Raw genomic sequence first — 21,929 nt, forward strand, 5'->3', positions numbered from 1 at the left:
GGTAATTTTATTCGAAAGCACTTAGGGATAGTGAAAATAAAAATCGCACAAGAAGGGATAAAGGAAAATTACATTAAAATGGGGAAAGTTAAGAGAAATACTGTAAAATGGAAGTGGAATTACAGTAACGAAAGAATGGAAAAAACTTCATTCGTATAATATAATATAATAGCTACCTAGTTCTCCAAACTTAATATAAAATGTACTGTGATGATTAATATATTACAGTATTGGGAGGCTTCAACACCGTTTACGAAAACACGGTTCATTTCATCCAATCATAAAACGTCAAAATACCGTAATGATTGATGCGGGAAACCAAGAAAATGTTTTTCAAAAGTTTCGATATTTCAAACAAGTTAAAAAGTAATCGTAAACGATTTACATAAAGCGCATTTCCACTTGCATTCATTTCCCATTTGTAAGATGCAACTTCTGTTAAAATCGTAAAAATCCGGCCACAAATATGAAAGATAGCGTTGCACATGGGCAATCCATTGTTGACGTGCTACTTCAATTTCAGTTTATGAGAAGAATTTCATTTCAATGCTTTTCTAAATAAGAAAGTTGGAACTGCGCATGCGCAAACCTAATTTTTAAAACTAATTTACTATAACTAACTAATAAACTAAGATTTTCCTTTGTTCCAAGCGCCTAAGTATCAAATTTCACTTAAATAGTTCCATAGATAAAAAAGTTGGCACGGCGCATGCGCAAAATAAAAGTTTGAAACTGGCGCTAGATTTTCCTTTATTCCAAGTGCCTATGTATCACATTTCATTTAAATTCTTCCATAAATAAAAAAAGTTGGCACTGCGCATGCGCAAAACCAAATTTTGAAATTGGCGTTTGATTTTCCTTTATCCCAAGTGCCTATGGATAAATTTCGTTTAAATTCTTTCATAAATAAAAAAGTTGGCACTGCGCATGCGCAAAACCAAATTTTGAAATTGGCGTTTGATTTTCCTTTATCCCAAGTGCCTATGGATAAATTTCGTTTGAATTCTTCCATAAATAAAAAAGTTGGCACTGCGCATGCGCAAAACCAAATTTTGAAATTGGCGTTTGATTTTCCTTTATCCCAAGTGGCTATGTATCAAATTTCGTTTAAATTCTTCCATAAATAAAAAAGTTGGCACTGCGCATGCGCAAAACCAAATTTTGAAATTGGCGTTTGATTTTCCTTTATCCCAATTGCCTATGTATCAAATTTCGTTTAAATTCTTCCATAAATAAAAAAGTTGGCACTGCGCATGCGCAAAACCAAATTTTGAAATTGGCGTTTGATTTCCCTTTATTCCAAGTGCCTATGTATCAAATTTCATTCAAATACTTTTATAAGTAAAAAAGTTTGCAATTCGGTTTATAAATGGTCGAGATGCGAAAAAGGCACTGTGAATTTTGAATCGATTCGATCCAACTTTTGGCATTGCGTATTATATGGCTAAATCTATGCCCATATTGAATTTCATGCAATTCAGTTCATAACTAACGGAGATGTAAAAGCGATCGAACATTTCTAAACAAACTTATCGTTCACACGGACAGATAGATGGACAGACAGACAAAGGAACAGACGGACAGACCAACCGGCAGACGACAGATAGCAATGCAAAATTATAAACGATCTCTAGGATCGTTAATAAACGGCAAAAGTGTAAAATTATGGAACATGTAAAAAACGGTTTTTTGTTTTTTTTACAATAACTTTTTTTTAAGCGGTACAGAAAAAATTCCTTCCTTGGTACAAGGCTCGACACCATAACGAACCAAATAGCGAAAAAAGTAGAACAATAGCTCTTAAGATAAAGAACTAGTAGCGTCGCAAAACGTGCGGACGGACGGACGGACGGACGGACGGACGGACAAAGTGGCCACAATAGCGCATTTTTTTTTATTTTTGTGGAAATGCGCTAAAAATAGAAAAATTAATTTCATTTATTTATTTATTGTCCCTCTTTTTCTACGCCCTCAACAGGCATACGCCCAATTACAGAGTGACCCGCATAATACTTTTTAAAGGTGGCCCCGCAGTAGGTCTGAAGTTGTTCTATACTACTTCGGTAGTTTACTTTACGAATTAGGAAATCTGCAGGAAAACCTAATTCGGAGTAGCCGGCAGAATGTTCGAAATTGATATAAGGAAATTCCCATCTCTGCCAGAGAAGAAAAATGTCTATCTCAGCCCAGGTTCATCACCCGACCTCCGGTTTTGTAGCCCAACCATTCAATAAAATTAATTTTTTATTCAATGGCCTAACGCTCTACTACAAAGCCGATTTTCATTTCTACTACCCTATCAACCCTTGTATTGTTGAAAAGACCGAAAAATACTGTAATCGACAACGCGATTACATAATTATATGAAAGATTGAAGAAAACTAAAACTAAGGTGGTTATGAAAATTACATCTACGCTACTAACTTCTATGTGAAAATGTACATTCCTTTGCAATTTATTTATGTCTTCCGTAATACCTAATGAAACTGTCGCTTTATGGTTTCAGACTGTTCAAGAAAAAAATATGATTCCAATTCGGCCCCGAAACATTTTTCTCGTTCAACCGGCAGGATTCCGAGATCCTAATGCTGTACAGTGTACACGATAAATAAGCCACCGTGTATATATTTTTGGTATGGTTATAGGTTCGCCTGACATTAGCCCTGTAAGGGTAGATAATAACCGTATATACTACAGTAAGAGGCGACTTATCAACGAAAGAGGTGGATAGTGGGCGATTTAGGGTGGCTAGGACCAGTGGCGGATGCAGGATGACATTTTGGAGAGTTATGTTAGTATAGATATCGTATTCCGGGAAGGGGGGAAAGGGATGCGGAGTGCCCTTACATAGAAGAAGTTTTTGCTGTAGATCTTAGGATGTCCTTCTTAACACTTTATCAATGACACTTGATAAAACTGGAGGTGCAGAGAATTGTATATTCTTGAATCTTAGCCCTTGGATCCGCGCTTGGCTAGGATGAATACATGAGTTGATAGGATATTCGAGAGAGATGCGTAGGATGAATTCTATACTGATAATGATTATAATCCATTAAAACTCTTTCGGGCTGTGTAAGATTTCTTGGTCGATTGGTTCGGGGACCGGCTATTCCAGCATCTAAAAGCGTGCGACGGGATCTCCGGACATTACAAATGTTGAGACGTGAGCTTCCATGATGATCGTATCGAAAAAGAGCGTGTGACAGATTTAGTTCAAGTGCGATGTGGAGTAGATTCTGTTAGAAATTTTATCGTAGGTTATATCGTCGTGTTGGGCTTCAATTCAATTCCAACTGGAGAGAGGAGGCCCCGACGACTGTCTTGCATCGAGGCCCTTGGGCACCGTGCTACACTACTGATGGTAGAGCTAGTGATAAAAAAAACCTAGATTATTAGATGGGAGAGAGGGGCTAAAAACGAATGGAGATGAATAATTTAATTAAACAGCACGTGGGTTTTCTTGACTGATAGCGGTAAAGTTCCCTTTTCTTTTCCTCTTGTAGGATCAAAGGATTCGCTGTATATGGTTCGTTTTTGCATTTTATTGTGCCTGTACCGCTTCATTATGTAATTGGGAATGAACACTTTTAAAAGGCCATGGTAAATTAAATCTTCTGCGTCTGTTCGTTGTACCTCGAAGGAGATGAACGAAATTAAGATTTAAATTTTTCGTAAAAGACCAGAACGGAAGTTCGTACAGGAAACAAGGTGCGAGGAGCGGTACTTGCGAAGTTACAGGTGTAGAAGGAACAGCGTGGGGGCTTCTTAGATTTACTAGCATTCAGACACGCTGCCGGTACCGTGTTCTTCAGACGATGAGCACCTGTATCTAAATGCCACTAAAGTGGTGATGACGATGACTTGTGACAATATATTGACTGACTGTCATATTAAGTAAAATTTCGCGCATCAATTATAGAAAATTCGTGACAAATGTAATTAATTTGTTTACTAATTTTGTGTGATATGGATATTTAATTAGTTTTAATTGGTATGGAGTCGTTCTGTGCTTCTGCTCCTCGCTCGAAACGTCGTGCTGCGTTGACATCCAGCAGTTTCTATCAAACTTCTCCCTATAGTAGAAATCTGAGACAAGTGAGTACATTTTATTAGACAACCTAATTTTAACAATTTTAAGAACAAAATGTTACGTAAAGTTATGTAAAATATATGCAAATTATTACCGAAAAACATCGCGGTTGACCGTAACCAGTACGTGTAAATGAAGAAAAAATGTAATTACCTCGATATATTTTCCAAGGTACATTTAGTTACCTAATCCTTTAAGGTCAAGAAACAATTGTTTTGGTTATTTATGAATAAAGCTTTGGGCTAAATCGTGCGTTTCGTTAATTTCTAAATTCGAATTAATCGGACTGATTCATCTTGAATTTTTTTCTTTATACAGTTGCATTGCAAATTTAATCGATATTCAATCCCTCATTATGCTCATCATTTTTTTTGGGTAATGAAGGTCTTAATTTTTTCAAAAGCATTCATCTTCAGCAGCAATGTGCTGTAGGAATATTAAGGCAGGTCAGTGAATTTATCTCGAATACAGGTGTTCTACCTACTTGGTGTTTTAAACAAAGTCAAGGGCATCCGCTGACTGCAAGATAAAAGACCGGAGAGGTCTTCCTTTTTTTTGTTATTGTCAATGAACCTCTTCTCAAATTTGTTATGTAGATGCGTTAATAGAAAGTTAGCGGTTCGAGTTTTCCGTTATACGCCTTATATCATCCACGAGGACAATTATCATTCGAAAACTGAGGTCAAAATAATTATTACCCTGTACAACTGTAAAAACTTTCATAACGATAATCAATATTCATTAAAGTTCCACGATCGTTTTTTAAAATATCCTGTTAACAATTGGAACGAGATGAAAAATTGTATTAGGATGACTAAACACATTAAATTAGATTCCAGTTTCAATAAGTTTACAGTTAACCCGTTCCATTCGTGTATAAATCTATCTATACTTTTTTGGAATTCCACTTATAAAATATGAAAAGACGATATTCGATTTCGAGTTAATGTATCACAAAGTAATTTCGCATGTTTTAACAGAATTAGAAAAATCTTCTTAACAATCGTGAATTCTTAATGAGTCTATTATGAATTGTGTACCTAATTGTGTTTTCCCCTTGTTGTTTTCCATGTCGTAAATTACTATTATATCTCTTTTGAAATTTTAACTAGTATAGAGTTCATTAGTGAATCTTAAAAGCAATAATTAACCGATATGAAATCCGTTTTATGATTTCAACGTTATTGGATCATTAGTATTCTAGAATTTTCAAAATGCTGATACTTTTCACGAAACTTGTCTCAGTAGATACCAAATCACTCGACTCGCATTTTTTGTGCATATTAAGCAAGTATTTTTCCATTTCTATTTCCTTTGAGGGATACACAAAAGATGGTTTTTGAAAAAAATTCTGTCGTTGTCGCACAGTGGAGTATTTGAAACAATTAGCTGGCCAAAATTCAGAATAATGAATAAAATCCACAAAGAATACAATAAAAAAATTCAAGACGGCGGCCATCCGAAAATGACAAACTTTTATATCGTATGGGAACTAATATTGACAAAAGAAATGAGACTGTCAGATGAAAAGCTGCTGCTGCTACTGTGTTCTTCAACCTTACCATCAAAAATCTACATGCTAAGGGTATCCTACATTAAATCCTTAGCATGGCGTTTACTTAGTCTTAAGTTCAAAGATTTCATAGCAAAGGATCGAGTGTGAAAAGAAGCCGTTTGAACCTATCTACATTAGTGGCCTGACGAGAATTTTTCCGCGAAAATCATATTCGATACTTCCGAAGGCTTTTGTTCTTAGCTTCTTTGGATAAGTGACTTAAAACAGCACATCATTTATTGCATCATTGATCTTAAAATAAGAAAACAACCCGTTAACTCGATTTTCTCGAATTTCTCCGAACGGCCTGATGAAATTTCCCAAAAATTTTGTGGTCATATGAAAAGAACAGTCATTTTAATCAAATATAACAGCTAGCTTACCTATGGGCAAAATGGCTTGACTATGAGGGGCCCGTGCACTAGCAACTTGTGCAGAGTTAGCGACATTGTGTACCAATTATATTTTCGCACATAGATTTTGGCAGTTTCCATGATAGTCCCCAAACTTCTCAGAGTTAATTTTGCTAGAAGAACATAATACCTCCAATAAATCTTCGAACCCTGCAAATGTATAAAGAGTTAACAATCACAATATTTTCTTGGAACAAGTGAAAACTTCATTTCAGATGCGTGTATATAAAACCCTTCGACTAACTCACTCACCTGTATGCCACGCGCTTTCTCAGGATTCTCAAATAATTTCCTGGAGATGTTCCCATCGTTGGTATTTCCTGCCTCGATCCTTACACTCGTCCCAATCGTTTAGCCGTATGGAAGCTTTCCGAGCCTCTGCCTCCACAGCTAAGTGTAAACGCTCTAGTCCCAGAAGTGCATCCATGGCAAAGGTAGGCGTGGTTTTTAGGGCTCCAGTGATTTTGTAACTTTGGCACACTTGAGCCTCTGGTATACAAAAACGTTTTACTACAATATACCTATTGTTTACATAGGCTCGTAGGTGAACTCTATTGATTTCCTCCTTGAAAACCCCCCCACTATTCGGGAAAACTGAACAAAAATGTACGGAATCAGCTTCTTTATTTATGGAGGGTACTTACCAAGGGAAAATGATAACCTACCAAAATTCTTTACATATATTTGATGCGAAAGTGTTCAGGTTACTTCGTTGATTGTGACTACAGCATCCAGATATCCATTGTGCGGATATTCGGCCGATTTATTTTTGCTCTTGTTCAAAGAAAAGTAAAATAGTCGATTATTCAAAAACGCTTGAAAATTTTTTATTAGTAATAGCGTTGAATAAAGAATCTGAATTTATTATTCAATGGTAATAGGTACAAATACTAGGATTGACTGTTACTCGTATGTATGGTACCTCAGTCATATCGATTGTGGGCACAGAAGATCGAGGTTAGTGCCGAAACGTCATCAAATGGGAATAAATCGAGATTTGAGTGTCCGATGAAGGTACTAACAAACGAAAAGTGGCAGGTCTGAACAAGAAGAACAGTTTTTGAACAAGAAGTTACAAATATGTTTTATTACTTTGTTCAATATATATCTCAGTGCTCAGTTTGTGATAATTTGTGTACCTAGATGTATTGAAATCACCTATCTATCATGTCCATCAACAATTAACATTAGTTTTGATCAAAATAAATTAAGCATACCTAACTGAAAGCTCCAATAGAAAACAGGAATTTGTTATGTATTACAATTCTACTAAGTGAGGTGTGGGTCACATGGAAAAATTTGTTAGTCATTATATACAACGCATAATAATCTTTAGCAGCATAAAGAGTTAATTCTGAAAAATCCCGCAACAACGCGAAAATTATAACGCACACTCACCCAAATGTCCCTGTAGGTTTAGGCAAAGAATTATCTATGCCAGAAATAGGAAATCTTCATGTCAAAAAAAAGTTTAAAATTTTCAAAGGGCCAATCGCGCACGTTATGCTTTATTCAAAAAGTTGCAACTTGGTCATCAATTTCGTTGGAAAATTTTCTACACACGTCTAAGAAGTAAATTTTATGAATTTTCAACTGATTTAGACCAAAAGATGTAATTTCGTACCGTTTCCAGTGACGATGTCCTACAACTCGCATGCATATGAGAAGTTTTACACGTAGATTCAAGGGTTAAAATTGAGGTTAAGAGATAAAAGGTGAGTACTAAAAGAGTCATGCCCGTATTCAACACTTAATGGTTTGATTAACTAATCGGCAAATGTGTTACATACAATGCAAAATATTACCTGTTTAGTAATAAACACCATTTGTTTTTGTTGGAGACCTGAATTCCTTTTTTACATTATGATTTAAATGCGTGTCAGTTTCTTTATTTATAGTAAGTATGTGGTGCAAGTAAGTAAAATTTAACTATGGCTCAACTTTCCGCAATAACAGTTGGAACAAAAACTGTATTGCAATGCAAGATGGTCCACATTCTTTGGCATGTATAAGAGGTCAATTTTTAGGAAAAGTATGCAGGTTATTAATTTTCTTCGCTACAAGTGTTTTATGTGCATCACTGTTATATAGAGCAGATTTGGATCTTTCTCTCTTTCAGTTTCAATAGTGCAAGTTCTTTGACCGGTGATCTCTTGTGACTAACACCGTTACAGTACCCAACGCAAAAGTATGTCTCTTGAATAAAAATATAGGTTATCCAGGCATGACAGATAGAGAATACTTTTAGCAATCTATATCGATTTACTGTACAGTTATTACACATTACAATAGTTTGTGTATTTTAAAGTCGTATAAACGTTCTGTACTTCAACACTAACAGTTTTTATTGCCAGATGAATCGGCCCGCGAATATCACAGCGTTTGATTCTAATTGTGATTGGGTACCTAACTGTAAATAATTTCTTTCGTATTGCTTGGACTAAAGAACTTTATAGAAAGATAAGGAGTGCTTATTATAATGCATTAATTTACTGTAATAACGGTTTGAAAGATTAAAAAAAATTGTACAAAGAATACTATGAGGGGCCATTATTGCCGTATGATCAGCTCTAAATCAACAAAAAGGTACAGTTATTTGCCGATGTAATAAATAATAATAGAAGATATCAATTTAGTATAATCACGTACTGTGGGAGGTTTGGAAAGAAAATGCGATTTTTAAAATTTGATCCACAATGCAAAGATAAGTTTGACATTGACTTTGCTTGTGGATTGAACTTGGAAACTTTGAGACACACAAGACCGGAACAGTTATTATAATAAGCCGGCGATGCTTAATTTATGCAAATTAAAGGTTTTTTGATCGAACTGTAAATTTTCTTGAATAATTCATTACGTATTCTACATCACATTGTTTTAAAATCACAGATAGGTACACGATAGTATAATACAATGTTCGTTCCTTTTTACATAATTTCCACGAATACGTTTCTTAATTATGTTAGCGATTGTTTGTTTTAAGTTAACCATGCTATACACACATGCTTTATACGAGATGATCGACCGTGATAAGACCAAACAAGTTGCAAATCAGCATATGCATGTAAAGCGCATTTTTGGTAATACAGATCAGTATTTTATTAGCAAAGTTTAAAATTGTAATTGCTGGGATCTCAGTCGGACTACCAGCCGGCCAGCCAGACCACCAGCCATGTATTTTTTTTTTAAAATGCGCTAAACATCATGGAGCATATAACTGAATAATTATGAAAGGTAAAAGAACAGATGATTTCTGTTCACAATTCTATTAATTTTATACAGAGTGACTCGTATCACTCGACATCGGAATAATATTAGGAAAAAATTTTGTCGACTCACCATCACTCAAAATGGCTTAATCTACCAAGCTCAAAGTTTCTTTAATAGCATTCCGATGTCTGTTAGATCTGCAAGTTTACAAAAACTTAGAACAACAGTAAAAAACTTTCTGATGTCTAGTGCTTTTTACACACATGAGGAGTTTCTTGAATCTAGCCATAAGATGGAACTGATATAATTGTATTATTGTAATTTATGCAGTTGGTTATTATTAAATGTGTTATGTTTTATATCATTGTAATTATGTAATATTGGTGACAAGTGTAAATGCCTGCTAAGGCGTAATGCATACAATAAATTCAAAAATTCAAATTTTATTTTCCCTGAGGATTTAAGCCCTATTAAAGAATTTTTTTGGTACTACTGTATTTGATCTCTGAATTAAACACGAGCACCTATGCAAAGGTATAAATCGATCTTTATTTAACACAGAAGCGAAAAATAGATTCATCATTGTGACATACATTGTCGATCGAATGATTTTAAGTTGGTATCATTCTTCCGGAACATTTCGACTACATTTCTTAAAAGACAACCCAAATTACTGTACCAATTCACCATACACCATTTTTTTCCTTTGTGGAGATTTTGCATTTATCCACAAATATCTTCGGAAAACCGACAAAACAATTTCATTTCATGGGGAGGAACTTAAATTTGATACTCTGGAATGGGACTAAGTTTTGGGGAGGGTGAAAAGGGGTGATAATCGTATTACGGCAATGTCCGGCAAAAGTTGGGGTCAGAGGCAAAAGTGTTCAATCGAAAAGTTCACAACTTTTTTTCTAATTATACGTTCTCGCATAACCTCAACATAACCGAGAAGATTGCGGAAAGTCATTTTTGGTTTTTTATTTTTCAAATAATTTTATTTCAACAAAACTTGGTGAAATTATATTTGTATGATTTAAATAACCACACATTTTATCAATATAAAAAATTGAGAGATACTCGTTTTAATCGCTAAAAAAGCTCATTTTCAGAGATTAACTGTCGAGTTCCATTTGGCGCCATTTTCTTTGTTCTTATTTGCACTTTTTGATGAAATAAAAAAAACTCCAAAAACGACTCCAGTAACATTATATATTCTAGTAAATGTTGCTAATTTGTTTAAATTTTGGAAATTGGTCAAAAACTGATTAGAGCATTCGATTCTACGGAAAAAAATACAAAAGTAACTAAAGTTAACTTCACAAATCACATATCGATGTAAAAGCACCTACCGATAACAAACGAACAAACTTTTTCGTTAATCGTTTCAATCGAAAATATGTACAAACAAAATTTTGGAGAACCAACTAATAATAAATTCCTCCAGTATAATAATTATACTGGGTTAATAATTATTATAATTTGGAAGTACTGATTCTAGCGTATTGTTAGAGTGTTTCCGGTAATTTTAAAGGGTCTTCAAGCATTTTCCAAGGGCTTGAAGCTTTATATTTTTAATTACTGGGCCTAAAGCACTTTCCAAGAGCTTGGTGCTTTTTCAATTACTTTAGAAGGTGCTTGGCAATTCCAAGTTCTGTCATTACGGTGCTTAGTGCTTCAAGTCATTTTCAAGAGGGCTTTACCCAGCTCTGGTAGCGATTAGGTTGGTAGAGCAAAATCTTAATCTATTTACAAATTTCGTAGGAAAGACGACAAAATAATTTGGTTTGGTAGAGTGAAACCAAGTTTTATGCTAAAAATGCGCATCATAAAATCAAGAGTAATGTTACTTGTACCGTTTGTCACCTCACTTACCCCATCCATTGACATTTGCACCCAGTAATTACATCGTAACATCGCAAGACGCACTAGTTTTCATAAAACATAAAAAATGGTTAGCTACCGAACCCATACCCGAGCGGTCTGGTGTCTCTAGAAAAAAATTCGTTAAAATATCCAATAAAAACACAAAACCTTCCCCATACTAATTTAATAGACAAGACGTAAAAGTGACTAGTTTCGACACATCCTTTACGGAGGGGCCCCGCAAGTAAAATAACTCAAGAAGAGAACACGACAAATATACAAAACTGAAAACAGATAACTTGGATAACCTGGAGTAACGAAACGAACAATTTCCTTCTGAAACCAAAAGTTATCTCTCGCAATTCAGAGAGGTAACGGAGATGTGGCATTCAAGGAACATCCCCTGCACTACCAATGATGGCCGAAATTTTAATCTTTCATTGTTTACATGTTCATTTCATTTACAAGTAATATTTTTGCACAAACAAGTTGAAGGAAAATAAAAAAAAATACACTAAAAAACGAATTCAGAAAGGAATCATGAGGAGAGAAGCAAGTCAATGTTTGAAATGCCAAGCGAGAAACAAAGAAATGAAAAGAGCTTTACCAGTAGTACTTCACAAAACAACAAATATACCAATGAGGTATATCGCCAAATAAGAAAACCACCAGGGAGGTGCCGAAATTGTTCAAGAAATTTTCACTGAACTACCTTTTGTAAGAAAATTTGCGCCTATATACGTCTCAGTGTGAACTGTACTAACTCTTTCTCACTGATAGACCAATTTTGATTTTCACTTAATATTCACAATTCCGTTGATATGTGATATCGCAAGAACTTGGTGCGATTTAATTAACAAAACTGCTTAAATTCATAATAAGCATTTTGCAATTACGATGTGGATGGCTCATGCAATAGTAAGGAGTTGTTTCCTTTGTGAGAATTTCTCGGTCGAAATTTTTGAATGGGAGATATTGTTATTTACTCGATGACGGCATTTTAACAAGGCGGAAAAAATTATTATATTTAAGCAGTATTTAAAAAATAAAATGCCGAAGGAGTTGGTAGTTCTGGATAAGTTATGGTTTGGGTGGTCCTTTTTTGGATGATACAATATGTACGTGACAAAATGATAATTGACCAGTACCTGGCAAATATTCGCAAGATCAAAGATACCCATGTATGCAATTTATAGATGGTACTCTAAGATAGGTAGCTTAAAAAGAATGTAAGCCTTTTTTTTACATATTTTGCGTGGCTCGATAATTATGTTTTAAGAATTTTTCTAAACGTTTCAGCTTGTAGGAATAACTAAAATGGGCCACCTTTTTGATATATGCCAGTAGCGTTGGAAATTATTATTAATACAAATATATTATTAAACCAGTTTGATAATTTCATAATATAACTAGTCCATCTTAAAACAAAATACTTGCACCTGCTATTACAGTTGGGTTCAATACGGTTCAACTAGTAATAGTCATAATTAGTGCAAAATCTATACGAGTTTCCAAAATACGAGTATTATTAATAAGCTTTTTTGGGTGAATGTGAAAGATCGGATACGTTTTACTTCATAATTGGTTAGCATTCCATTTCGGATATCATCTAAATGGATTTGTTTGAGGTCCTCGGGGTGTTGTTCAAATGTACATAATTTACTGAAGTCAACGATTGACTGAGAGGAAAGGAAATCTTTTACATTTTACCGATTAATGCAAATTATACATCGCGAACCGATTAATTTCGGGTTAAAGCGAATTTATTTCTAATGAACGCTTTGGTCACCATAATTTTATTCCAACTATGACATCTACTGAGAAATTATAAAGAAGAGCTGCTTAATGAGCTTGTGCCCAAGGGCGCCAGAACGTAACTCATATATTATTCCGGATAAACCTGCTTCTCATGCTCATATGCATGTCTTATGGGATCAAATCCAAAAAAGTGCAGCTCGTATGTTAGTTTCCTGCTTTTATCATTTGGAAGGGTGAGTGCACACTATTTGCAAAAGCTCCGAAGCTACTTGTTCGTCCCCTCCTCTCATATAATTAGTCAAACATCTCTGAGTTGGGTTTTTCGTTTTTCTTTCAATAATCGAAGTAAGCATAATGCATAATTTAAAATTTTGTACACGTGACACATTTCTACGCGACGCACTTGGAATCGCATTCTTGGGAATAAGTTCGGCCGCCCTTCTAAACATAGAAATTGTAGTTGAATATTAATGTCGGTTTTATTGCTGCGGTTTATTGAGATTTAATTGCTTATTCCCCAGTAGCTTTTTGCGTTTAGTTTTATAACCCGACCGGTGAGACGAAAAACTAACCGGACCTAACTCTCTCAGACACAGCATTATTAGCATTACATAGTTAGAGACGAGGCGGCGGTGGTGGTGACCGAGAAAAGTTAACAATGTATGCTTTTTGCCGTTTTCAAACTTTCGCATCCCTTCCGAGCAAAATAAGGCAAAAATGACTAGCCTCATCAACCCTACTCTCGCAATGAGTTTTTGTTCAATCACGCCGCGTGCATAAGCAAATTATTACCCACCAATAGGTAATTATAAACTGCTTTCAGGTATAATAAAAAATGAGATGCATTCTGTATGACCTTGTAAGTGATTTAACCCCTAAGTTATGCTATTATTTTCTGTCATTAGTTGGAGCAAATCCGGTTTAATTGTTGTTTATAGTCATTTTGTAGGAATTAAGAATACTTGTATGTATCGTGTACCTACATAATAGATGGAAATTTATGAAAATGAATTGTACGACCGCAGAATTAGATGATGATGGCGATTATTGTGCGTGTGACTGAAAAATTACACATCCTTTTTTTATTACTACAGGAAGGTTACTGTCGAAATTATGCTCATTTTCTTACCGCTGTCGTGCGGAACTTTACAATTATATAACAAAGTTATTAAAAGTTACTTATTAGTCAGATTCCAATGAAAACAACTTCTTGACGGACTCGGACCGCTTAATGATAGGTTTGGTAATGACAGGGTGAAGTGTGATACTGACCCCAGCTAAAGCATCAGGCCAGTGAAAATAAACCGATACAACGAAATATCGAAGGATCCTCATCACTTTTTTAACGACCATCATTTATGTTAATCTTACAAAATACATTTTATAGTTTAAAAAATGCATCAAATTCATGTCTTGGGCATTGAGATAATGGTCTTGGTCTTTTTCCCAACGATCTTGGTGCATAAATAACGATTTTGATATGTTTTAATGAAAATCCATGCGTTCGTCAAAAATGCATCAAATTTCTGTCTTCGGCATTGACATAATGCCCTTAGTCTTTTTCCCAGCGATCTTGGTGCATGAATAACGATTTTGACATGTTTTGATCAAAATCCATGTGGCCTCCGAAAAAGGATAACATCTTTGAATCACACACACGCGGTTATCAAATGTGTATGTGATGTACTTTTTTAGCATCAAGATAATGCTTTTGAAAGCTTTTACAACTTCAAATTCATGTGTAAAGAATAATTTTGGGTACATTACAACATTCGACCCAGGCCACAGAGTAGAGTTATATTGAATTGTTACACATCGAAGAGTCATAGGGAATAATCTAACGAAAGTACAAACTCGATACATGACCTAGAGAATGAAATATGCTGCTTGCTATTATATTGAGCGCGCAGTTTTTCCTGTTCCCGATAACTTTTGATCCTGTTGAGCCAGCTTTCTGAAAATCAATAGCGTCCGTCCTTTATGCCTAAAGTACCCGTACATTTCAACAAAATCGGTCACTTTTAAAAAGAGTTATAGCGCACACGGACGGACGGACAACAATAGAAAACTATAAAGGATCTGAAAACTGCAGGAAAATCTATTTCGGAGTAGCCGGCAGAATGATCGAAACTGATCTAAGGAAATCCTCATCTTTGCCACAGATGAAAAATTCACCTCAACCCAGGTTTCGAACGCCCGACCTCCCGGCTATGTAGCCCAACTTTCTACCACACAGACAGTGTGTCAGAGACAGAGAGGTGTGACCCCAAAGGGTTATTGCATTTGAACCATTTTCAATAGGTTTATTACTTGTGGCATATAGGTCACCTGTGCAAAGTTTGAACCAAATCGGTCCAAGCGTTTGACAGTTATCGTGTTCACGGACAGACGGACACCATCCACTCCCCTATAAAGTTTGCATCGTTTTGCTCTGCTGCTTAATATTTATAGTATTTGTTTCATTTGATGAGTGATTATAAACAGATAACTTTACGTTATCCGTGCCCCTTGTTATTTTTCTTATAGTCATGTAAGTGGTAACTGGTAATATGTGGTACAAAATTATAAAAAAGATTTTATGGTACATTACTCAAAAAAGTGAAGAACCGCTGCTCTACGCGCAATTGGGACTAAGTTGATATACGTATCGATTCGTTTGTGAATTTTTCAGAGTACTGAAAAAATGCTCCTTGGTTAATAATTGCTTTTAGTAAACCAAACAAGACAAACATCCCAGTTTCAAAATGGACTTAAATAAGGTATAGGCATCACCTAAAATGTAGCAACTGTTCAAAAAAATTTATACAGACCTAAAAAAACGTCTGCGACAAATTCGCCCCGGCAACTTGCTTTACAAAATTCGCCCCCGTGAAATTCGGTCACCAAGAATTCGCTCCCAGAATATTCGCGCACGGAATAGTCACTGCGTGCAAGATTTGGCTCCAAAAAACTCGCCTTCGGAATTGTGGGCCTCCCAAAAACTCGCCTCGAAGTATTTGCTTCCAGAAGATTCGATCTCTGAAATGGCCCGCATATAGTATTGTATTTTCGAAAAATAAACTCACTACCATAGATGCTGAGTCCGGCCTTGTATAAAGACTGTATTGCAGAAGTACGCCACTAACCCATACCTTTCGTCAACAATAAAAGAGAAACACCATTTTTATTAGCGCATTTTTGCTGGCTGAAACCCTGCGCTACCAGTCGAGTCTCAATAGTTACCTTTAGGAGTACATTTATTCCTCAAAACCATACGACTTCCTATAATTTCACGATCTGGATCGTTGACCAATTTCAAGGTATCGTTTTTATAATGGACTTTATATTATCTGCCATCGCTTCGTACCATTCGTGGGTCTCTGGTGTTTTCAAACCTTGTGCCATAGGAACTTCAGCTATGAACGAATTTTCAATCATCTCAAGTTGTGACTCGCTCCAGTTCTTTCGATTCTGGGTCTACCTCCTGCACCAACTGACCTTTAGCACGGTCATCTTCGACCGTTGGTTTATGAATTCTTACGATCTTTGCGGAGGCCAAGTCCAACAAAGTTCCATTTCTTCTCTCCGCTATACCGTTCTGCGACTGTGGTCGCGAGTGAGACGTCGGACGCGTCTACCAGCGGCGGTGGGGTGTCTCCGCTCGCGGCCGCCAAGGAGGACATTGGATGCTGTGAAATCCTATTAACCAAAGGCCGTTCACTACACACGTATAAATGAATAATTAATGAGTGAATATTTAATTAAACAAAAAATAATCTTTTACATTCTTGACACACTATGTTCTATATTAATGTTACTCTCTCACTGCTGCCAACTTCCTAACTGCTGACAACACTAAACTAATAATTTCATTGTCTTTCACAGATGCATCTCAAGCAGACGTATCATGTACCAACCTCGATCCGAGACTATGTTCTCGAGATATTTGCATTTGAAGCCTTTTATTTATTTATTTATTGTCCCTCTCTTGTTATGAGCCCTCAACAGGCTTTGGCCCAATTACAAAGTGACCCGCATAATGCTTTTTAAAGGTGCCCCTGCAGAATCACAAAAAGGTGCCCGAATTCTCTATAACCAGACCTAATTTCACCTAATTAAGCAGCTAATTAAGATGCATATCACTAGAAATTTTTAAGGGAGTGAATACTCCACTAAGTGAGATAGATGACTTGAAGGTGAGGGCATTTCAACTATTTTTTGTAATTCTGTAAATAAATAAATAAATAAAAATAAATGATTTATTCGACAACGCAAATTTTAGTTGGGGCATCTTCTATACGTAAGTTATTCATCCTTCTGCATTGTGTAAGCATTTTTAAATTTTGGAAGCAGTGTAATCGCTCACTTAGTCGAATGAATTTTTACAAAAATTACTTGAATTAAGTCAAACTTTAAATCACTGATTTGATTGACGATTGAATCACATTTCAACCCTAATAATAATAATAATACTTTATTGCTCAAACAGAAAACATTCCAATAATAGAGCAACAATACAATTACAACTACAAGAGTGAAATTAAAATAATGTAACTAAAATAGTATACTTAAGTAAATTAATATTATAAACATACAAAATTTGTAAAAGTGCATTGAAAGATAATTAAATTCGATTAAATTGCGCAAAATAAACCAAAAATATATATAAATTATATTAAAACGTGCAAATGAACAACAGAGATATACAAGAGATATAAGTAATAGGAGTAATGAAAGAAAAAAAAAAGAAAAAATAAAATAAAAAATAAAAATAATATGTAATAATTATCTTAAAGAATTATTGAGCTTAGTAATGAGTTGGCGAAGTATTTCCGGTAGAGAGGTATATTGTATATCACAATCCTGGCAGACCATATTAAAATTACGAGACATGATTAATGTAGGGGCTTTACACAATATATTAGTTCTCGGAGTGCGGTAAGTGAAAGTTAGTGTAAGCCTACTGTTGCGCTGAGGAACAGAAAAGTTTAGGTGTGCAAGGAGATTAGGAGAGTCTACAAGATTGTGCAATAAGCCAAATAAAAACTTAACATACCTATCCCAACCTATAAGTATCACTCCTTTCTGGTTAACTAAATCCCCTAGTACCCACCTCGATCTATCAGTCTATATAAAAACAGAAACCAACCCAAAATTTTATACCAACAAACTAAATGAAATAATTAATGACAAGTTTCTAAACCACGAACTCATATACACGGACGGTTCGGTCAAAAATCACAAAACTGGATGTGCTTTCATACACAAAGACTATAATGAAATGTACCGCCTAGCGGAAGACACTTCAAATTACACAGCCGAAGCGGTAGCTATAATAAAAGCCCTAAAATACATAAAACAAAGTGAAAATAAACAGTATGTGATTCTCTCCGACTCGACAAGTGTACTGAAGTCCATAAAAAACTTTTTATCGCCAAACCCCCTAATTAAACAAATCTCCGACTTAAATGAGGATGTACACAACAACGGTAAGACTGTGGACTACATCTGGATCCCATCACACATAGGTATCGCAGGAAACGAAGCCGCAGATAAGTTAGCCAAAGAAGCGACTGAAAAACCAAATATCGACGAAAAGGTGCTCACAACCTACGACCTCAAAAAAAGTATCCACAAAAACCTTAGACAAAAATGGGAAATCCAATGGAAAGCTATCGACCCACTGACGAACAAACTACGATCAATTAGAGACACTACATTCTTCGATGGCGGTTACCATAAATTGACACGAAGAAAAGACCAAGTGGGCATCACAAGGCTGAGAAATGGACATACCCGAGTTACCCACCGCCACCTAATGAGGAAAGAGCCACCAAAAATGTGTGAACAATGCCAAGCCCCCATATCAATAAATCACCTAATAACCGAGTGCAATGCTTTTGAAAACGAACGAAGGAATTGTAACATTACGAACGATCAGACGACCAACCTAACACCAAATACCAATATAGCAAACATAATTAGATTTATCAAACTAACGAAACTAGAAATATAACATACTGTGTCAACATGTATCACACGGCGCTAATGACCACGTAGTTGAAGCGTCTTAATTTCAAATAAAAAAAAAACAAAAAAACTTAATACTGTTCACAATTCGGCGGCATTCCATCGACTGGACAGTATACCGGGATAGGAGAGATTGGTGTGGAAAGCCTCTTTCAGGATACGCACCATCAAGCTTAAAAGCAACGTACTTCAAGAATCTGCGTTGTACTTGTTCAATAAGCTGTTTTTGCACATCGTACTGCGGGTACCAAACTATATCGCAATATTCTAATTTGGGTCTCACTAACGTAAAGTACAGGCGAAACAAAACCTGTGTATCCGTAAAAGATTTTGAATTTCTTATAATAAAACCTAATGTTTTAGATGCCGACGCACATACAGATTTGACATGTTCAGAAAATTGTAACTTCGAGTCAAAGATAACTCCAAGATCTTTTACTAATGAAGATCTAGACAAAGTAGTATCATTAATCGCGCATTGGTATAAAATGGGTTTGCGTTTTCTGCTGTACGTCACTACCTTACATTTTGGGTATATTTAAATTGAGGGAATTGAGTTCACACCAACTATAAACCGAATTAATTTGCTGCTGTAAGGAAATACAATCGGCGATATTAGATATTTGTGTATATATTTTCAAATCGTCAGCAAAAAGGAGATGAGGTGTAGAGATTGAGTCCGAAATGTTGTTTATAAATAGGAGAAATAAAAGAGGGCCCAGATTAGACCCCTGGGGTACCCCAGAGGATGCAATGAATGGATCAGACATGAATCCATTAAACGCGACAAATTGATGTCTGTTAGATAAGTACGACGAAAAGAAATTTAAGAGCGAATCAGATAAACCAAAAAGTTCTAACTCCCTAATTATAATTTGGTGATCGATTGAATCGAACGCTTTTGCAAAATCTGTATAAATTACATCGACTTGACCGTGATTGTCTAGCACGCGCGTCGTGTAGTCAGTGAAACAAGTCAAGTTAGTCATAGTGGATCGCTTTTGCACAAACCCATGCTGATTGGGTGAGATAATGTATTTTACACATGAGTATATACAATTGTGCATAACTATTTCAAATATTTTTGCAAAAGTATTCAAGATACTAATAGGTCTGTAATTTGAAACCATAGATGTATCGCCAGTTTTATGTATAGGGCAAATTATAGCTGTTTTTCAGACCTCTGGGAACTTACATGTTCTGAGTGATAGATTAAAAATACAACAAAGAGGTCTGACTAATAATTCCTTAAAGCATTTGACGACATTGACGGGAATGCCGTCATGACCAGAGGTATGTTTATTCTTTAGTTTGATAATAGCATCAAGTACCATGGATTCAGTGACCTGAGAAAGGAAAATGGGAAATTGAGAGGAATTTGGGACGAACTCGAAGCGAACAGACGGTGACCATTAAAGAGAGTTTGAGAACCTTGAGAAGAACTTCAGAAGATTTGATTAACGCCTAGAAAGATAATGAGAAAAGCTTAAGGGGAGCATGAAGGATAATATAACAATATATTTATAATAATAATATTATATTTACCCTGCTATTGTGTTAAGCACTTACATTGGTCAAACTAGGCAATTAAATGACATGTAACGAACGGATGTGTGCACGTCATACAACCGTTTTATCTGCTCGAATTAAATGACAAATTTTTACACAATAAAAACAAACAAACATTTCCAACACTTATGGGATTAATAAATTTATTTATTGAGATTAACCATTTAAGTTAGATACCTAGACAGCACATGACCAAGGGATTTTTGCTTTCCAAATCAACCGAATGTGCAAAAAACGTACGTAAATCACTTCCTTGTAAAAATAATATTTCTTCTGAATGCAAGTCATCTTAAGGCATTTATAGCCATAATGTAACCGTGATATTGTTATTTGGCGTAATTACAGTGTGTTGTCTGAAATAAAGAGCAAAAGATAACTATCTAGAAATATGAGATTGAAGTGGAATGAGGGTCATATGAGATGCGCTTTTGTTGCCAATAAGTTACAGAGGTAATATCCCCAGTAAAGGACAAGCAACAATTTTGTTTAGAAAACAATGGTGTATAAATACGCGGCATTATCCATAAATAGCCATTCATGTTCACGAATCGCGATCGCATAGTTTCACGATATTTTGTTTTAGATTGTTCTCTTGTTAAAAATCGAACACATAAAAAAGGGTATAAAGTAAACAGCATGAGATGTGTAATGGCAGTGACCGTAGATCTTAACCAGTGCAACCTTGCAACCTTGGCGTAACTTGCCATCAATGCAAGAGGTGATGCTGCATTTCTAGATCGAGAATTGCGTTACTTGCGAATAAAGGTCTAATATGCACACTGAGAATGGGCGTCATAATTAATAAAATAGCCTCAGGTTCAGAAATTAGTTTAATACCTACTCATCAATGTCCATTATGTAAAATTGTGTCATATTCGATCAATCAAAATCAAGGTTGTAACGACTGACAAATTTTTGTGTAACAAATTTCGCAGGGGTTGGGGTATGGGAGTTGTTATACAATAATGCAGAGTAGGTTTTTGGTAATTGTACCGATTATTAGCATATTAATCAAGGCTGAATTTGAGTCCGGTACAAGAGGAACCTTGCGTTGAAGTTTTCTATAGCGTGTTAATAATAAAACAACATGCAAATCAAAATAAGATATAACAATACCCCTCAATTTTATTGCTAGAAATGAGAATACAAGAAAACTCGGTGATGGGAAGTGTTTCGATTATCTTTTAGGGTAGAAGCATTACAGATAATAAAGTTTAATTTCAACAAAATACAACAGTCTACCGATGTACCGCTCGATAAACAACAATGTACTAAACCTCCAAAACATTTAGTCATATTCAGAGCAGATGCGAAAGTCGTGGTCCACTGTACAAGACAGCGTTAAGTAGTATTTCTCCAATAATGGTATAAAAGTCACAAAATACAACGAAAAATTTGGGGCTTACAAAGAACTACAAATGATGATGACCCATTTGACGTCATAATAAGAAAATTATAC

At 35.4% G+C, this 21,929-nt stretch overlaps 1 protein-coding gene across 3 annotated transcripts in view; it reads left to right on the forward strand.

The window, feature by feature from the left end:
* Positions 1-3,472: 3,472 nt before the first annotated feature.
* Positions 3,473-21,929, forward strand: part of LOC116166018 — a 32,379-nt gene continuing 13,922 nt past the window's right edge. Inside the window, exon 1 of one of the 3 annotated variants that reach the window (XR_004144245.1) lies at positions 3,473-4,095. Coding sequence is in view for 2 of the 3 variants with exons in the window: in XM_031480826.1 (XP_031336686.1) it covers positions 3,994-4,095 (102 nt within the window). In the remaining variant the exon portion in view is untranslated. The remainder of the gene's footprint in view (positions 4,096-21,929) is intronic. The other 2 variants (XM_031480826.1, XM_031480827.1) reach the window with 2 other exon arrangements.

Source organism: Photinus pyralis, unplaced genomic scaffold (assembly GCF_008802855.1).
Source record: "Photinus pyralis isolate 1611_PpyrPB1 unplaced genomic scaffold, Ppyr1.3 Ppyr1.4_LG3a, whole genome shotgun sequence".
Taxonomy (NCBI): Eukaryota; Metazoa; Arthropoda; class Insecta; order Coleoptera; family Lampyridae; genus Photinus; species Photinus pyralis.